A 17,446-nucleotide genomic window follows, 5' to 3' on the forward strand; every position below is an offset into this window, starting at 1 on the left:
CCCTTCTTGTTTTATTCCATATTGTTATCATAAACTCAACCCTTTTACCTGCATGCTTCCTAATAATCACCTTTTGCTGATTCATTCTTTGAATGTTGTCACAACGATTTTATTGAACTTTCTGGACTTCATTCTGTCCATGTCCAACTGTTTTTTTCTGGTGGGTTATTTCAATAGCACAGTTTGAATCCATGTCTTGTGGCCCATGTATTGTAATAGCCCAGTTGCACACATGTTTGCTGAGAAATGAGTCCCACTAAATTAATCAGCTGCACTGAGTTATTTATGTGTGGGTTATGTCTGGGTGGATAAAACAGATTATTTGAGCAGTGGAAGAAAGAGAATATCTCCGGGGATTTCTTACATTGTTGAAGTGAATAAGCTTTTGTTAATAAAAAATACTGGAATTATTTGCATGAAATTTAAAGTAATTCGGCTGCCTGGTGTAGTGTAATCAGAAGCGAAAGTGGGTTAAGCCAAATCAAGAGTGCTACTTCATCCCAGTACTGACACTGTGTGTGTTTATGAGAATTGCCTTCTTTCTTTCTCTCACCCTCCTGAAGAATGGCTGGTAAAAAGAAAAAAAATACAATTCTACAGGATTTGGCAGCAATGGGAGCAGTTCTGTATACCTAAAATGGAGCCAGTCAGCTTTTTGGCCCAGGAGATATCTAATATTGAAACCTGAACTTTTTCTCTTATTAATTCTCTGCTTCTGGGAGCAAAGAATGCTGTCACTGAGCTTCACTGTAACAGGCCATCATTGTAAAGAAATTGAATAAGTCTTCTTGATCTAAAACCTCAGCCTGAACATGGTCAACCATTCCAAGTACTTTGCTGTCTATATAGTTCATGATTGTTAACTGTGCTTTAAAATGAATTTTTCCTACTGTGGGAGAAGCTGAGTTGACATTTGAGGAAATTTGTTAGTCTTAGTGTAAAGAGTAGTTTGTGGAACCATGTATTGAAGTTACTTACCGTACACTGCAAATTAATAAGTAATGAGGAGAGAGAAGGACTGATCAACATGTAACACCCAAAACTGTAAGAATATAGTTATGTGACTTCTGTTGTTTATAGCTGATCAAGAGTGATATAATTTGAACTGTGTGAAAGACAGCATGTATATTCTTTATGTTATACCATGCATCTGTAAATAGAAATGTTCATACTACAAACAGAAAGGCAACACAGGTATTTGAAGAGGTTTGAATCCTCCTGTGAAGAGTGGGGTGCTTACTCTCACTGCCCTCCATTATTGCTTCTCATGTGGAAAGTGCACATCTGAAGAGATGCTCTTGTTCATGTGGAGAGTCTCCATGCAAACAAGAACCCAGATTTTCTGACATCCTTGTTCACATGGGGAGTCATTTCTTGAACAGAAACTTCTCTCTAGATCTGTAAGTGTCCACATGAAGGAGGAGACAATGGAGAGATGTGAGGTTAGACTGCCCCCTGTTGTTTGCATGTTAGTTCAACTTGGTTAGTAATGGCTGAATAAAGCTTCAGTGAAAACTAAGCAGGTAGCCAAACACTTGGGCTACGTATGAGAAGGAAATATTTGAAGTGATTACCAATTAAATGGAAAAGAAAGACAGACTTCTTGAATAATATGTGGGAGAAGACTTCTGCCATAAGGACATTCCAAAGGAAGATGTTTCATGTATCCAGTTTCTTCCGAATGCACTTTTCAAAAAGGAATAAAATATAGTTTAGATATTAAAAGAATATGACTAAAATATATTAAAAGAATAAAGTACAGTTTAGATATTAAAAGAATATGACAATGAATAGAATAGATAGGAACTGACCAGTGTTAATTCCAATCAGCTGCAGCTTAACAAGCTTCTGACAAGTGAAACAGAGTGGCACTACTGACCAAGCCAGACATTATGGTACCAATGTTTGATGTTAGATCTGGAGAAAGAGAGAGCAGTTCAAGCAATGAGCAAAAGAAGGGAGCTGATGCCTCCCCACTCCTTTCCTTTTCTTCTGTGCTGTCAGTTGTTCTAGCACCTTTCCCCCCCATTTCTAGCTCTGAAACAGTAGCTGGAATTACAGATTCAATGGAGGGAGGTAGGGAGGGTTCATGACTGATCTCCTACATTCTTCTTGTGCTGTTAGATACCCCTCCACTTTCTCTGTGAACAGATGGATATATCTAAAACACATATTGATCATATCTTTAATTGCAGCACTCTTTATTGTTGATAAGAAGGTAGTGTTGGGCCACCCACCACTACCTTCTTCAATAGAAAACCAAAGATAAATGGCATAAATGGCATAAAGAGGATGTTTCATTTGTTTTACTTTGTCTAGAAAAGGAAGACCAGTGTCTCATGCCTGAAGCCTGGAATGTGGACCAGGGAGTAATAAGCAAACTGAAGGAACAATACAAAAAGGAGCGCAAGGGGAAAAAAGGGGTGAAGAGTAAGTGGAAAACATTGCACCTTAAATTCACAAATCCTGCCTCTTTCACTTCACCAATACTATCTTTCTTTCAATGTTTTCCTCAAACTACTTACTCTTTTACTTTGCTGCTCCTGACTGCTTTCCTATTCACAGTTATAAGGGGTGGAAATTAATGGTATTTAAAATCTAATGGGGAATCCTGTTGTCATCTAATTAAGTAAAGTAAAGGGGGATTTTTTTTAAAAAAATATCAATTTACTAGTACTACTTGCTAAGGTTTGTCCAAACCAGCCATTTTTAGATACATTGGATACTTAGTAATATTACAGAGATGTTCTGAGATCCATACCTACACGTGATCTTACATGATGTGTATTTCTGAGATGTTTGGGTGGACACTAGTACTTCAGTAAATAACTAATGAGCCCAAATACTCGAATGGCACCTGATTTTTTTTTGATAGTGGAAGCTAAATAGGGTTAGTACTTGGATATGAGACTGCCAATGAATACCAGGTGCTATCAGCTATATTTTAGAGGAAGGAACTGGCAAAATCACTTCTGGGTATTCCTTGCTTAAGAAAATGCTGTGAAATTCACAGAGTTGCCACAAGTTGACAGGTGACTTGAAGGTGCATGCATGCGGGCACACACTCACACATGCGTCCACTAAACTTTCCCTCTAACTTATAAGGCTAATGTAGCATTCCAGTGCTTATTTGCAACAGACCATCAGGATCAAATTCCAAAGTACCATTCAAAGTACCAATAGCTTAGATTTTTTTTCTTTTTTTTAAGAATAACTCCCAATTATGTATTATAAGACATTTTTGAGATTTAAGGGGATCAAAAGGTCCCTTGTGATAGCACCAAAAATTCACATGTAGCATAAAGGTCCTTGACCTAACCTGAAGTTGCTATTTGGGTCTCATTTCTTGTTAGTTTTATTTATAGTTTTCCTTATGGGATTCATGAGATGGTTCCCAGAAAACAAAGTAAACAAGTTTGGCTATTAGGAATTTTGTAGTGCTATGCATTCATTCCTTGATTTCCTTCTTTTCCTTCTTACCAGATTTGGGGAGTGTGTGTGCCTAGAACCAGGGTGGTGAATCTGTAGTCCTCCAGTTCTTTTACCTTTCTGGAGGAAGTTGTAGTCCAGCACAACTAGATGTTTTCCATCCTTTGTGTGTGTTCTTTAGTAGTGTATATTTAGTAGTGTGTTGTTAAAAAAGCAACGAAGCTCATAGTTCTGTGTGGAGGAGGTGTATGTATACTGCATAAATGATGATGGGCAGTACAAAGGAAAAGCCAAATCTGTATATAACAGAATTACAGCAGTGAATCTTTGGTGTGGACAAACCCTTAACTAGTAGTAGAAGAAAACAAATTAATTTCTACCCTTGCTTATATTTGATGTTTGCTACATGCAAATCATGCTGTCCTCATAACTTGAATGCAGGGCTCGAAATAGAAAGAAAAAAAAGTCATATCAGGATTTTAGTAAAATTGGTCAGTCCTGATCAAATATCACTACATTTGGTTGAGTGTTAATTTTATACCAGGCAAACAATTGGATCAGTATTTGAAATTTAATTTCTAGCCCTGTGTACCACATTTTTTCCATTTTACATCTCTTAAAATATAAATCCATTATGTGGATGCTGTGTTCTCAAAATATGTAATGCAGCCTTTTATATGTTTGATATGGAAGTAATAGATTTATATTTCATACACAGCCGTTGGATTCTGTGAATTCGTGTAAGAATGATATGAAACCATTGTACAGTAAGAGTGGGGTACAGCTAAGGTTGACATTTGCAAGAAGATGCTTAATTTTATTCAACTATTACTGTGTTTGTAACACTGATTTTAAAAAAATAGCTTTTTTAAATTAATAGGTAAGGTTACTCTGTTAGTATGTTGCAAAGACCTTTTTCACTGATTGTGGTGTTATCTCCGATAAGATCACAGAATGAGTTCTTTTTCAGCTAATAAATATTATAATTTGATTATTATACCAATGCAAAAAACACAATCAGTTTTCTGTAGCATCAGCTCAAAATGACTTTACGGCTAAAAGACACACTAGACACTGGAATTTAGAGAATGGAATACTGGGTTTATTCCCCCCTCCTTTTTTCTCTTAGAGTCTGTTATATTTACCAAGTATGTGAAGATGGGCTGTTTCCATCTAATACTCTGGGCTAAGCTAGTCTCTCAGACATGATAGCTAGAAAGTCATCTGTATTTCTCCCAGAGGTCATTCAGAAGTTCTCTCAGACGATTCTATCAAACCTTCTTCTCTGAGCCCTTTGAGAGTACTTCCTTTTTCTGAAACATAATCATTTAACATTTCTTGTCTTCCCAATAGAATATTGAAAAGAAAAATGTGAATTATTCTATTTCTTAGTTTGGGTTGTGAAGATGCACTTACTGCCCATTAGCACAAGTAACATGCACTAGGAGCAGTCTTGTTGCCTTCTAAACTACAGTATTTGCTGAAAATGCTGTACACAATGTCTTCTCCCAAAAACGTCATTTGAGAGTTAGCCTCTCTTCTGCAATTGTGCCCAAGATTTCTTGGCACTCTCCTATATCGCGTTTTATTTTCAGATAGTAAGGCTTCTACCATCTGGTCTGGATTGACTAAAAAGAAAAGAGTACCAAACAGTAAAGGCTTTACTATGGACTGGGTGATTCTGTGCATTTATTCCTGTGCACACTTCAGGACTATTCTTACAATTGTTCCAGTGGTGCTATAGGGGAGATTCATTTGCCTGTTTGTAATGAAAATTCTTACTTGCCCATCTTCTTTACCCCTCTCTCATATTTGTATCCCACAGTTTGTTACCTTATTAATAACTCATAAATGTATAAAACACAAGTACCAACGGTTGTGATGTATCATAAATAGCACATGCTGCAAGACTTGTGAAGTCTCAAAATGGAGCATACACACATACAGTTCACCATGCTGAATGCAGCACACTAGCTAGAGACTTGTCTACAAAGCTGGTTGGGGTCAGTGGCTGAGCAAATAAAGGGCAGCTTTGAAAACCCATTTTTCTTTTTCTCTTCCCCATGTACCTCCCTCTAAAAATCTCCAAAGGTTCACAAGACCCCTCCTGAGCAGTATCTATTGCCTCACACAAAACTGTAATGAGGGAATCAGCCATAATTGGGCAGTGAGATGGTGCACCACTGGAACAACTTCTGGTTCAAGATTCTGTTGCCGGATCTGGGGTGCTTTCAGCACTGTATACAGCCAGTGCTATTGTTGCTGCCTTTTTTTTCAGGCATTGGATTCAGTGATTGGATACAATCCTATGTTTTTGTTCCTTTCCCAGGGCTGTGGCTAGGAGCTGCTAGTTTCTTGACAAGTGTGCTATGTTTGGTTTGGTCTTCTTCAAGAGCACTTAAATGAGCCTAAATAAAGCAGAGGGGACAGCATGAATATTATATCACTCATTAGAATGATGTGCTTGGATTAAAAGATTGGCCACAGCTCCTGTATAAATTGGCTTCTTGCTCATGTGTAAAATACATAAAGTTTTGCTTTAACTAGAAATTCTGAAACAAGCTATATTAAATTCACAGTGCAACTCTTTTTTCAAATCTGTTCTTACCTCCTTAAGAATAATGGCCCTTCCCTATCTATTGTGAAAAGTAACAGCTTGAATGAGTTGAGCAACTTTTTGCCATTGAAGAAATTAAGCATCTGTTTAAGGCAACAGCCACAAAAAGATCACCTGGATGAGCAGGTTTTGTTAGATAGATGAAAGGTTAAAATAAAAATATTGGGATGGGGGACCAAAATGTTAACCTCTAAAGGATATACCGTTTTAATCTGATAGGGATGAATGTACATAGCTCTAGAATTTTGTATCTTTGCAGAAATCTGTTTCAGTGATAACAGCCTTGCAAAATCTTACATAGTTTGGCTAAAGCATATGTAAGTAGTGATAACCTATGGTTTTGGTCTTTCATCAGTAAGGCAGGATTTGAGCCATATAATATTTAATCATGGGATGCTCCCATGATTTTGCAAGGCTGTAGTAAACATTCTTAAATACAAACCAATGTTAGTAGTTGCCTAGCAAAAGTTGTATTTACTAGATTGGGAGGAATGGTTATGGACTGTGGGTAAGATATTTTCCCATTCTTAATTAAACTTACAACAGGAAAAACTACCGAAGATATGTTTCAGCCTCAGTCCTATATAAAACAGTCAAAACAGGGATGTGGGAAAATGATGGAGCAAAATGCAGGTAAGTGTTGAGAAGGGCATGGGCCGTCAATCACATGTAGTTTCAGGAAGAACAAAAGCAATGACTTTTGCTTGATTTTTTTATTTTTATTTTTAAAGTAAATGTCATTTTTTAAAAGATTGTTGCACAACAAAAGAAGATAACAGTCCTACACAATTTTGTGAAAGTTTCAAAAAATTGTGTGAACAATTTAATTCACAAATGTTACAGTTTTGGGGAAACTGAAAAAAATTCATTTTATCATTTGCTGTAACTTGAGTTATTTTACATTTTCATGCAAGTCCATAAAGTGAATAAAAGTTCTGTTTGTGTGTCTGTGTGTGTATGCGCGCATGCTAAACCTTCATTTTCATCACTTCCTTTTCAAAACATGTCATTTCATGCCTTAAAATTATTGCTGAAAGCAAGAGCTCATTCATCGACTCACATTCATATTTCCCCCTCAGAAGATAGCACCCATTGTCATTAGTGTTGGAGTAATATGGTTCTTTTTGGCAATGCTCCATTTATTAATAAGTACAAAACCGGTGTACTTTTTTTGTTTTTGGCCAGGGCCCAACAGGTCAAAACTTCAAGATATGCTTGCTAATTTGAGAGATGTTGATGATCTGCCTACATTACAACCATCTGTTGTGCCACCTACCAGACCCAGTACCTCACGGCTTATTGAACAAGAGATAAGCAGAACAGATGAAGGTAAGACGTCAGTATGTGTACTGACAGTTTTTATGCAAGTTTTGTGTAACATATATATAATTTGTATTTAGTTAAAAATAATAGTGTTGAAGCAAGAAGCACAACATGTTTTTAGATGTTACAAGTTGCATCAAGCACAATAAATTGCTAAATCAATCATAATCATGATTTTACTCTTTTTACTTTTTAATGGTATTTTAATATGGTAACTTGTTGAATTATGTTTTAACTTGTATTATCAAGTTTTTACCTTATCTTAGTTTAACCATTTGTAAGTTGCCTTCTTCCTATGCCCAAAGAAAGACAGCATATAAGTTAATTAAATAAATAATCATAAATTGAGATCAACGGGTTGTGCCTGCCATCTGTACATTTGTTTTATTAATAAGTAATTGTATTTCAAATATATACAGTTTGTTTTTTTAAAAAAATATCCAGTGTGGCATCCAGCTATTTTAGGGGCATTGTAGTTTATTGAAAATGTATATATAAAGAGATCAGGAAATTTTTTAAACATTGCACCCCTGGTTTGTCTCTCCTGCAATATATAAACAGTACATACCTAGTTTACTTAGCATTATTATACTTGCAGACTACTGTACCTTCTTTGAATATCTGAAATCTTACATTAATATCTTTTGGGCAGGAAAGCAGCCTCTTAAATCTTACATAGTAAATGGTTCTTTTAATAGCATTTTTTTTTACCATGCCCTGAAAATGTTAATTTTTTTCCTAGCAGTTTTTCAATTCTTGGCAGAAAGAAGTTATTGAATAATTCCTTATTGCCCTTTGTCATTATATGAAGCATCACAGTTCCACTGTAAAATAGCTAAGAATTGGCTTTCTCTGGTGCATCAACCAAGAAAGTTTTGCTGGCTTTATTGATTCCAAGGGTTTGTACTTTATGGTTACCAGTACACAGTTTCCTCAAGAACTGTGGCTGAGTAGCATTCAAATGAAAGCACCTTTTTTTGTAAACAGCTTATCTATGTGGGCTAAATGACTAATTCTATTAAGCAGATGATCCAATTCAATCCCTGTAGTTGGCTATATGGAGCCTCTGGGCTGATGTGCACCTCCAAAGGTAATGCTCATGGCCAGTGAATTCCCAAGGGCTATGTACTGCAGGAACAAGCCTTGGGTTCCATGTTGAAAGAGAGGACATATTGGTAAATAAAATAAATACATTTAACATACAATATTGTAGTTGGGATGATACCTAAGGTATAATTCCAAGATAAGCACTTTTTATCCTCATCAATTACAATATAAAAGATTTAAGCAAAATGGTTGAAATCAGTGGGGTTGCATGAGTGTTCAGCTGACAGGATTAAGTCTTTTGTTTTTATTTATTTTACTATGAAATTGTGTAATGAAAAGAGATGCAGGAGTATTCACCAGTTACTTTGCCACTTTGCTCATATGTAGTGGTGTGAACTAGCTAAGATTTCTGTTAGCAGTGGTAGTGAGTACAGTCTTCCTTCTCTCTGCAATTCCCTATTCATACAACAAACCTGCTCCAGAGACCTGGGAAATTCTCTAGAGGCAGTTTGGGATAGCTTTACGTATTACTGTGGAGAAGTTGTATAGTAGATTTAGACCCTGCTTCCTGCAAAAGCTTTCTCTTCCCTGTTTGTGTTGGCTTTCTCAGTCTGTTACAAATATCAGTTCATTCAAGCCTTGATTTTCACCTTTTGAAGAAAATGAGGAATCAGCATTGGCTATCATGCAGCTATAGAGATTTAATTCGATTTGTCTGTATCTTTTACATCTTCCAAAAGCTGTAGACTTATTTTGTGAGTGATGGTAACAAAGAAAGCTGGTAGCATTTTCTGGGGTTATTGTTCCACAGGAATGATGCCACTACAGACAATTCTTTACTTTAAAAAGATTTCTTACCTCTTCAGTTCATTCATGGATGAGAGTGGACTGTCTAGGGAACAAAGTGTTGTAGGGTTGTTTTGTATTTTAATAGTGTCTCGGTGTGTGTGTGTATGTGTGTGTGTGTGTGAGAGAGAGAGAGAGAGACTTTTCAAGGTATGTAAAAATTAAAACCATACCTGTCAAGGTTTCTACAGAGAGTGTAAGATGTGAACAGACTATGGCTGCATCTGCAGTGCGGAAGTAATACAGTTTGACACTACTTTAACTCTATGGTTCAATGCTGTAGAACTCTGGTATTTGTAGTTTTGTGAGATATTTTGTCTTTTCTGCCAGAGGGTTCTGGTGCCATAGCAAACTGCAAAGCCTAGAATTCCATAGCTCTGAGCCATGGCAGATAAAGCGGTGTCAAACTGCATTATTTTTGCAATGAAGATGCAGTGTATGGAAATTTCTTATATGTACAAACATTTGTGTATCAGTTTGTTTCTTCTTTTTGTAGTGGAGAAACTAATTGCTTTGAACCATTCAGAAGGCTATAGTTTCTGAAGCATTTGTATTTTAAGAACACAAACATCTGGCAATAATCAGGTTCTGCTGGTGCCTCTTCTTAAATCTCATTTTGTTTTTTGGTAATGAAGTTCTTTTATTGAATCCCACATTCAGTTTCTGGGATATAATTTTTGGGTTTACAGACTACATGTTAGGTTTGGGATTCACAGAATGCATACTTTCATTTTCTCTCTTTCAGTGGAAGCTTTAACATTCCCTCCTTCATCTGGAAAATCTTTCATTATGGGAACAGATGAGGCCCTGGAAAATGAGCTTGGTCTTGGAGAATTGGCAGGACTCACAGTAGCCAATGAAGCAGATTCATTGACATACGATGTAAGTGCTAGTCACTTAATAATGATCTACTGTATATGTCTGTTAAAATGGTAGATATAAGTAGCCTGTAAATAAGAATGCATAACAAAAACTATCAATAGCATTTGAATAGCATCTCTCCTGACTACTGTCCAAATAGGCATATAGTGCTTGCTTATAGCCTTATCCCTTCTATTCTTCTGTGGTTTCCCTGATGTCTCCTTCCTCTCATATTCCTTTCCTTTTTCTTTTATGTACCTCTCCCATTTGTCTTCCTTTCTTCCTTCATCATTCTCATTATTCTTCCTTATTTGCTTCTTCTAATCAAGAAAACTAGTAAGAAGCCATAGAGTATTTGCTGATATCTTCTCTTCACAAAGACTGCTTGTAGTTGCCTTGCAGTGCTTCCAGTGCTGCCTGTAAACATAACTGACCTTAGTTCTGTCATTCTGCAGTGGGAGTTCTCTTTCCCCCCCCTCTTTTTTAGACTAAATGATATAATTACTTATGGAAATAAAACTCTGGAGATCCTGCATTCCTGTACACAGAGTATTTCAGATACATGATTGTGAAATACAAGATTGATAAACCATGCAAACAAATAAATTTCCAGCTCAAAATGTTAATGCTTGCATTCATGAGGGTGCTGCTTTTTTAAATGGCTGGCCCTTATTCTTCTGATATAAAGGCAATACAGGCGAAATATGAAAAATAAACCATAATATCATAAACTAAATTGACATTACAGGAAAAATAAATCATTGCCATAAAAACAGCAAACATTTTGCAAGTTTTTACCTAGCACAAAACTTGTATCAGTACTAACTTTTACGAGAAGGGAGTTCCAAAGATGGAATGCCACCACAGAGACGGCTTTCTTCTTTACAAAGCAAAGTTCTCCTCCTAAAGGAACTCATTGAAGAGTCTCTTCTGAAAGTCTTCAGGCACTCACCATTTGGTGTATGTCTTACAAATGTAGTATTTCTCATGAGTACAGTTTTCATATGAACTTACAAATGAAGGATTATGTTATACCGATCCCTAAATTCCTCAGCTATACAGGACTCCATTTGCTTGTTGCGCTTACATATTTCATAGTGGTTGCTGAACATGAGTGACATGCAGATTCTTTTAACAATATACAATATGGCCAAATTTATTATTTATTGCTGGTCATTAATTCTGTGTACTTCTGAAGGCTTTTCAAAGCCAGCAACAGTGGTACATCCTATGTGATCCTGTCAGCTTGCTGAGGTCATCAGCAGAAGTCTTGCTTAATGTCCCTTCAACCACATTGAAGGTGTGGTTGTTGGTGACTTGGGACAGGGCCTTTTCAGCAGTGGTGCTCAAGCTTTCTTCACTAGAAGTTTGGATGGCCCTCAGATGACAGACTTATTCTGGAGCTGTGAGACCATTTTATTTTGCTGGGCTTGAGTGATTTTGTTGTTGTTTTGGTTGCTTATGATCTGTTTATTGTATTGTCATTTCCTGACAGACTCTGCTGTTCTGTTGTTTACAATTTTCATTAATTATGTTAGTGTTTTGATTAGGATTTGATCTGTTTTGAAGGCTTTTAAATAGAAATAAAATAGTGAAATATGTTCTAAGGAAAGGATGAGAATGAAACATTATTGCAGATATTTAAAAGAAGTGACTTTTTGTACAAATAGCATAGTGGAAAAAGGGGACAGAATGAGAAAGTATGAGTATTCCTGAAATTGTGTGGGCAATAGTATAATTGTTATGTAGCATTAAGAATATATACAGGCTGTTACAGGAAGGCAAACATATAAGCATTTAGAAGGCCAGTGAGGCAAACTATAATCCAAGTTAAAATCTTCATCTCTTTCACACTGCACAGTTATAGCATTTTGATGCCACTTTACCAGCCATAGTTGCATTCTGCAGAACCCTGGAGTTTGTATTTCGGTGAAGCAGTCAACTCTCTGACACAGAATTCAAAATCATTCAGCAAATTACAAATCCCAGGATTCCATAGGATGGAGCCATGGCAATGAAAGATCTATAACTGGGCAGTATGAAAAATACATGTATCAAAAGTCTTCATGCAATTAATAAGACAAGACACGTGTTTGCTTGTGTTTATATTCCATGTTGTTTTGCAGATTAAATGATTAAGGTGCCAAAATGCAGGTTGTTCACCTCTTGTTGCTACAACAATAGAATTTCTTTTTATTACAACAGATAGCAAACAATAAAGATGCCCTAAGGAAGACTTGGAATCCCAAATTTACATTAAGGAGCCATTTTGATGGAATAAGAGGCCTGGCTTTCCATCCGGTTGAACCAGTATTAATTACAGCTTCAGAAGACCATACATTAAAAATGTGGAATTTGCAGAAAACATCTCCAGCAAAAAAGTAAGGTCACAGTTGGTAAAAAATACATGGTTATCAAATACAGTGGACCCTTGTTATACGCTGGGGTTTGGTTCCAAGATCCCCCATGGATAACAAAATCCGTGTATGCTCAAGTCTCATTATATATTTATATATTTTTATTAAATCATTAAATATAATGACATAGCAAAATGGTGTCCCTTATAAAAAATGGAAAATCAAGGTTCGATTTTTGAAATGTATACTTTTTTTGAACATTTTCAAACCGTGTATGCTTGAATCCGTGTATAAAAAATCCATGTACAGTGGTGCCTCGGGTTACGAAATTAATTCGTTCCGCCGCGGCGTTCGTAACCCGATTTTTTTCGTAACCCGAAAAAGCCATAGGCGCTAGCGCTAAAAGCCGCGATTTCGTGCGAAAAAGCGCCGAAAAGCACCAAAATTTTTTTTCGTAAGCCGGAAAAAAAAACGTAACCCGGAACAGTTTTTTCCTATGGGATTTTTTCATATCCCGGGAATTTCGTAAGGCGGTGCTTTCGTATCCCGGGGTACCACTGTATAAGAAGGGTGACTGTACATAGATTATAGACTGAAGTGATGTAACAGTAGCAGCATGGCTATAGTGAGCCTGATTTATATTGCACTGAAGTAACAAAAAGTTTTACTAATACATGATTGGACCTAGACTTGTTTATTTACTGAGAGAAAGGCTCTGGGTGTTTGTGAATTGAACTAAGATCCAGTGAGATTCCCACTGTAGGAAGGGGTGGAATGGGAATTTTTTCCAATTCCTACTACAGTTTTCAACACTACCTCCCATGCTGTCCACAACAGCTTGAAAAGTGACTGAAGTTGATTTTTTTAAAAAAATTGCTCTGTTAATCATCCATTCTTGTTCTGTATTTCTAGAATTCTACTGAAAACAAGTCTGTATCCAACCCAAAGTGTAATCGTGACAATTATATAGTTATGGAGTGTTACTTCTGTTGCAAAATAAATGTTGTTTGAGATTTGGGAGTATTGTGGAGTGTAAAAGTTGCCAAGGTTCACCGCTAATGGAGCCTTAGTCACAGATTTCAGTGTTCTTCTATACTTACAGAATCTTTAGCATTTTCCACTAGCACCTACAGCAACTGAAAAAAATCACCCTGAGAGAACTATCATTACTAGCCATAATTTGTAGTAGCTAGAACTGGTCTGAGAATAATCAGCTTTTCTAGAAGAAAAGTTGGTTATCTCTTCTTATATTGTAAATAATCAGACTCTTGGCAGTTGTGACAATTGAAATTCATTTTATGAGCATTCTCTGCTTTTTATTTCATTGTCTGTTTTGTGAAGTTAATGAAAATATTACTTTTTGCATATGGTGATGCTATATCTCAAAACCCTTGGTGGAACAGCAAGGGCTGCCAAGAGGATTTAAAAACTGTAATATGTAAGAAGGAGAGCACTAGGAGGAATCAGGAAGTGAATATCTTGAACTAAAGGTGTGTTTAGAAGGATTCATGTGAGTTTAAAGCAATTTGAAAATTAATTCCCGAATGTCTGATGAAAAGTTTTTCAGTGCTTTGTGTTCTATAAGTCTTTGAACATTTGATTTTGTTTTTTATTTTTGTCCAGGAGTGCCTCTCTTGATGTTGAACCTATATATACTTTCAGGGCACATAAGTAAGTAAACATGCAAGAATATACGGAACACATTTCTGTTGTCACAGCTGTAACTGCTCTGTTTGATGCAAACCTCCAGTGGGGTTGAACTTTGGGCTGACACGATCCATGCAACAGTCATGAGATTTCTTCATTTTGTGGCTCAACACATATCTAGTATGCTTCTCTGAAAATGGGTGATGTGCGGTGATAAAAGCCACACACAAGCCATGTGTTGAGACAGTCCATACTGCAATTTAGGCTATGGTCATGAAGAATGAATTAACCCTTTGCTACAGCTTCTTCTGTCATAGAACCAATATCTACTGTGCCCTGTGTAGTGTTGAGAGGGCTTTCTGTCTTCAGTAGAGGACAGGACATGGATGGGCAAAGAAGCAGTACTCTCCAGAATGATGGAATAGTTTGGGAGAGTATTGTGAGTTCTGTCTTCAGTGTGCTTAATGGAGGATGTTGTGTTCCAGTGGTTTAATTCCAAGATACTTAGAAAAATCCATAGTTTTGTGATTTCAACTGCAGTACAAAACAGATTGCATAGGTTTGTGTGGTGTTGGTTGAGTGGGACTACAGCCTACTATTAGAAATAACATTAAAATAAATCAGTATTGCTTTGATATGTTTTGTCCTGCAGCAGTCCAGTGCTTTGTGTGGTAATGAGTAATAGTGGAGAACAGTGTTACAGTGGGGGGAACTGATGGCTTCATCCAGGGTTGGAATACTACAAACCCAAATATAGACCCATATGATTCCTATGGTAAGTGTCCCTAATTTTGGCAGAATTCAATTTTGCTTTTAAAGAGTGAACAACAGCTTGTTGAATGTGTGGAAGTAAATATGATTTGTATGTTTTTTAGTTAGTTGACAAATGTAAATATAAAAAGAAATGGTGAAATGGGAGCATCAAATAAGAGATTATGTGTCATACATTGTTTGGAAGGAAATTTAGATAGTAACAAATGGATCCTTTAAACTGGTAAAAGATATAGAAATGAATTATAATTTTGAAGAGCGAGAATTTTGTATTTAGGTTTGTGGTTAATTTTTTAAAAGAATGTCTGACATGAAGCCACTTTTCATTTAATAAGGCACATAACTTCTGTTTCCCCCCTGTTTTGACATAATTTTGAAATGTGCAATTTGTTCACAGATCCTTCTGTCTTAAGAGGAGCATTTGTAGGCCACACAGATGCAGTGTGGGGCTTGGTTTATAGTGGAGCACACCAGCGTTTGCTTTCCTGTTCAGCAGATGGCACTATACGTTTATGGAAAGCTTTGGAAATCTCTCCAGCTCTGAACATTTTTAATGATAATCAAGGTATGAATTAATATTCTTCATTTTAAAACCACTATTAGAAGTGCTAGCACCTATGTTTCTAGCCATTTTCAGGAAAGGGTTTATAATTCAGCTGAATTGTTTTGAGAGTGTTTTTTTAAAACCAATTTAATAGATTCCCAGCATTGGTATGCTGAAGCTGAGAAAACGTACAATTTCCAAAGCCATTAAATTACATTTAAATGGTTGCATTAATACTTCTTAAGGATTATAATAGAAACCAGACTTTCCTGTTTCATTTGTTTTGAAAAAAATGTATGTGCACATAGCTTCACAGTGATTTATAATAAGCACTATTACTAGAGGATATCCATTGTTTTGTTTTGGTCATATTTATTTCTTTGGGACACTAATACAGTGATGATCATTTTCTAGAACTAAAGTACAGTTATATGTTCTATAGCAAACAACTGTACTTGAAACTTAGGTCCAAAACACACTCCAGAAATAATACAGTTTGTAACTGCTTTAACTGCCTGGGCTCACTACTAGAGAATCATGGGAATTCTAGTTTATTGTGGCACCAGAGCTTTCTGACAGAGAATGTTTTGTTTTCTCCATTTATAAACGCTTCATATTTCTTCAAACATAGTTTACCTGCCTTACTAAGGGACTCAGATGGATAGCTGCTTCATAATGAAATTCATTTTTCAAAGAAATTGAAATTTCTTTCTGTCTGTCTGAAACAGTGGGTCAAAATCCACAAAAACTTGTCTAAAGTAAATTAGTCTTAAAGGTCATATTAGATTCCTCCCTCCCTTCCTTATATAGGATTTTAAAAAAACATACTCTTTTTTTCTCCTTACGAGGCACCTTCATATTGTTGCTCAATATTTCTGTGTCAGTTTGTGCCTTTTGCAGCAATGCTTTACTTTTGTTTGTTGTGCAATGACACTGGTATATAGGCACTGGTGCATCTCATGAGACAGACTGTAACAGTTGTTCAAAAATCAATAATTCAGTATAGAAAGATACCTAGTATTTCAACTTTTCAGAGATCTATTGAGCACTTGAGGAACAATAGTTCTTGCCTTTGCCAGTTTGAAATAACTTGTGGTTGAAGAGTGTCATTAAAAAGACTGAATGTGGCTCCTCTTAGGTAATGTTCTCATGCCGGTTGACTAAACTTGTAAGCTATTCTGACATAATTCTGTTTTGTAGAGATGGGGATTCCATCTTCTGTGGACCTGGTGAGCAGTGATCCAAACCACATGGTAGCATCATTTAACAGTGGGCACACATGTATTTTTAATATGGAAACAAGACAACGTATTCTTACCTTGGAATCCAACATAGATACTAGTATGTATCCAAAAGGGTAGTGGTGGTGGGAGTAATACTTAGGGGATTGTTTTAATTCGTTTTAGGCCAATGTGACTGGTTTTCAAGGCATATTTTGGTGTGGGTTGGCACTGGTAAGAGATGGTTGCAAAGCAGAATGACGGAGCAAAAAACTAATGTTGGGTTTACTGCTGGCAAAGCGTAGCAATGAAATTTGGGGGAATAGAGTCACCTCTCAGGGGTGGGAGAAGTCTAAAAGAATTTAGAAAACCCACAGACTGTGGACAATTAAAACAGCAGAGGCCTCAGATAATTTATAGAATAAGAATTTCTTAGGATGATATCAGGGTATCCAAGGAAATATCTAAAACATGTGCAACCTGTCCAGAAGTGAGGTATTGAAGTCTACCCTTTGCATGCTAGAGTAGTAAAAGCAGAAATGCAAGTCACTAGCACTTTTCTATAATGTCTGAGCCAGTTTTAAAAATACAAAATAGCCTCGCATTAATAGCCTCACATTAAAAGCCTTTGTCTTTTCGTATTAATACAGTTTGAGAGACTATCATACCTATCCTAAGCACACTATTTGGAAGTTATTTCAGTGATGTGTGCTTGCATATAATCTAGTTAGGACAAAAACGTCTAATTGTTTTTGATATGCTGCTGCCTGCACTTCATATGTTA

General features: G+C 36.4%; 1 protein-coding gene across 1 annotated transcript in view; it reads left to right on the forward strand.

Moving 5' to 3' along the window:
* The window catches only part of STRN (striatin), a 54,433-nt gene that overhangs the window by 30,599 nt on the left and 6,388 nt on the right, over positions 1-17,446 (forward strand). Inside the window, 10 exon segments of the mRNA XM_042465921.1 lie at positions 2,320-2,430; positions 6,593-6,679; positions 7,232-7,375; positions 10,008-10,144; positions 12,329-12,504; positions 14,104-14,151; positions 14,780-14,831; positions 14,833-14,902; positions 15,296-15,463; positions 16,643-16,783. Of these exon segments, the coding sequence (XP_042321855.1) occupies positions 2,320-2,430; positions 6,593-6,679; positions 7,232-7,375; positions 10,008-10,144; positions 12,329-12,504; positions 14,104-14,151; positions 14,780-14,831; positions 14,833-14,902; positions 15,296-15,463; positions 16,643-16,783 (1,134 nt within the window).

This window comes from Sceloporus undulatus, chromosome 1, assembly GCF_019175285.1.
Source record: "Sceloporus undulatus isolate JIND9_A2432 ecotype Alabama chromosome 1, SceUnd_v1.1, whole genome shotgun sequence".
Classification (NCBI taxonomy): Eukaryota; Metazoa; Chordata; class Lepidosauria; order Squamata; family Phrynosomatidae; genus Sceloporus; species Sceloporus undulatus.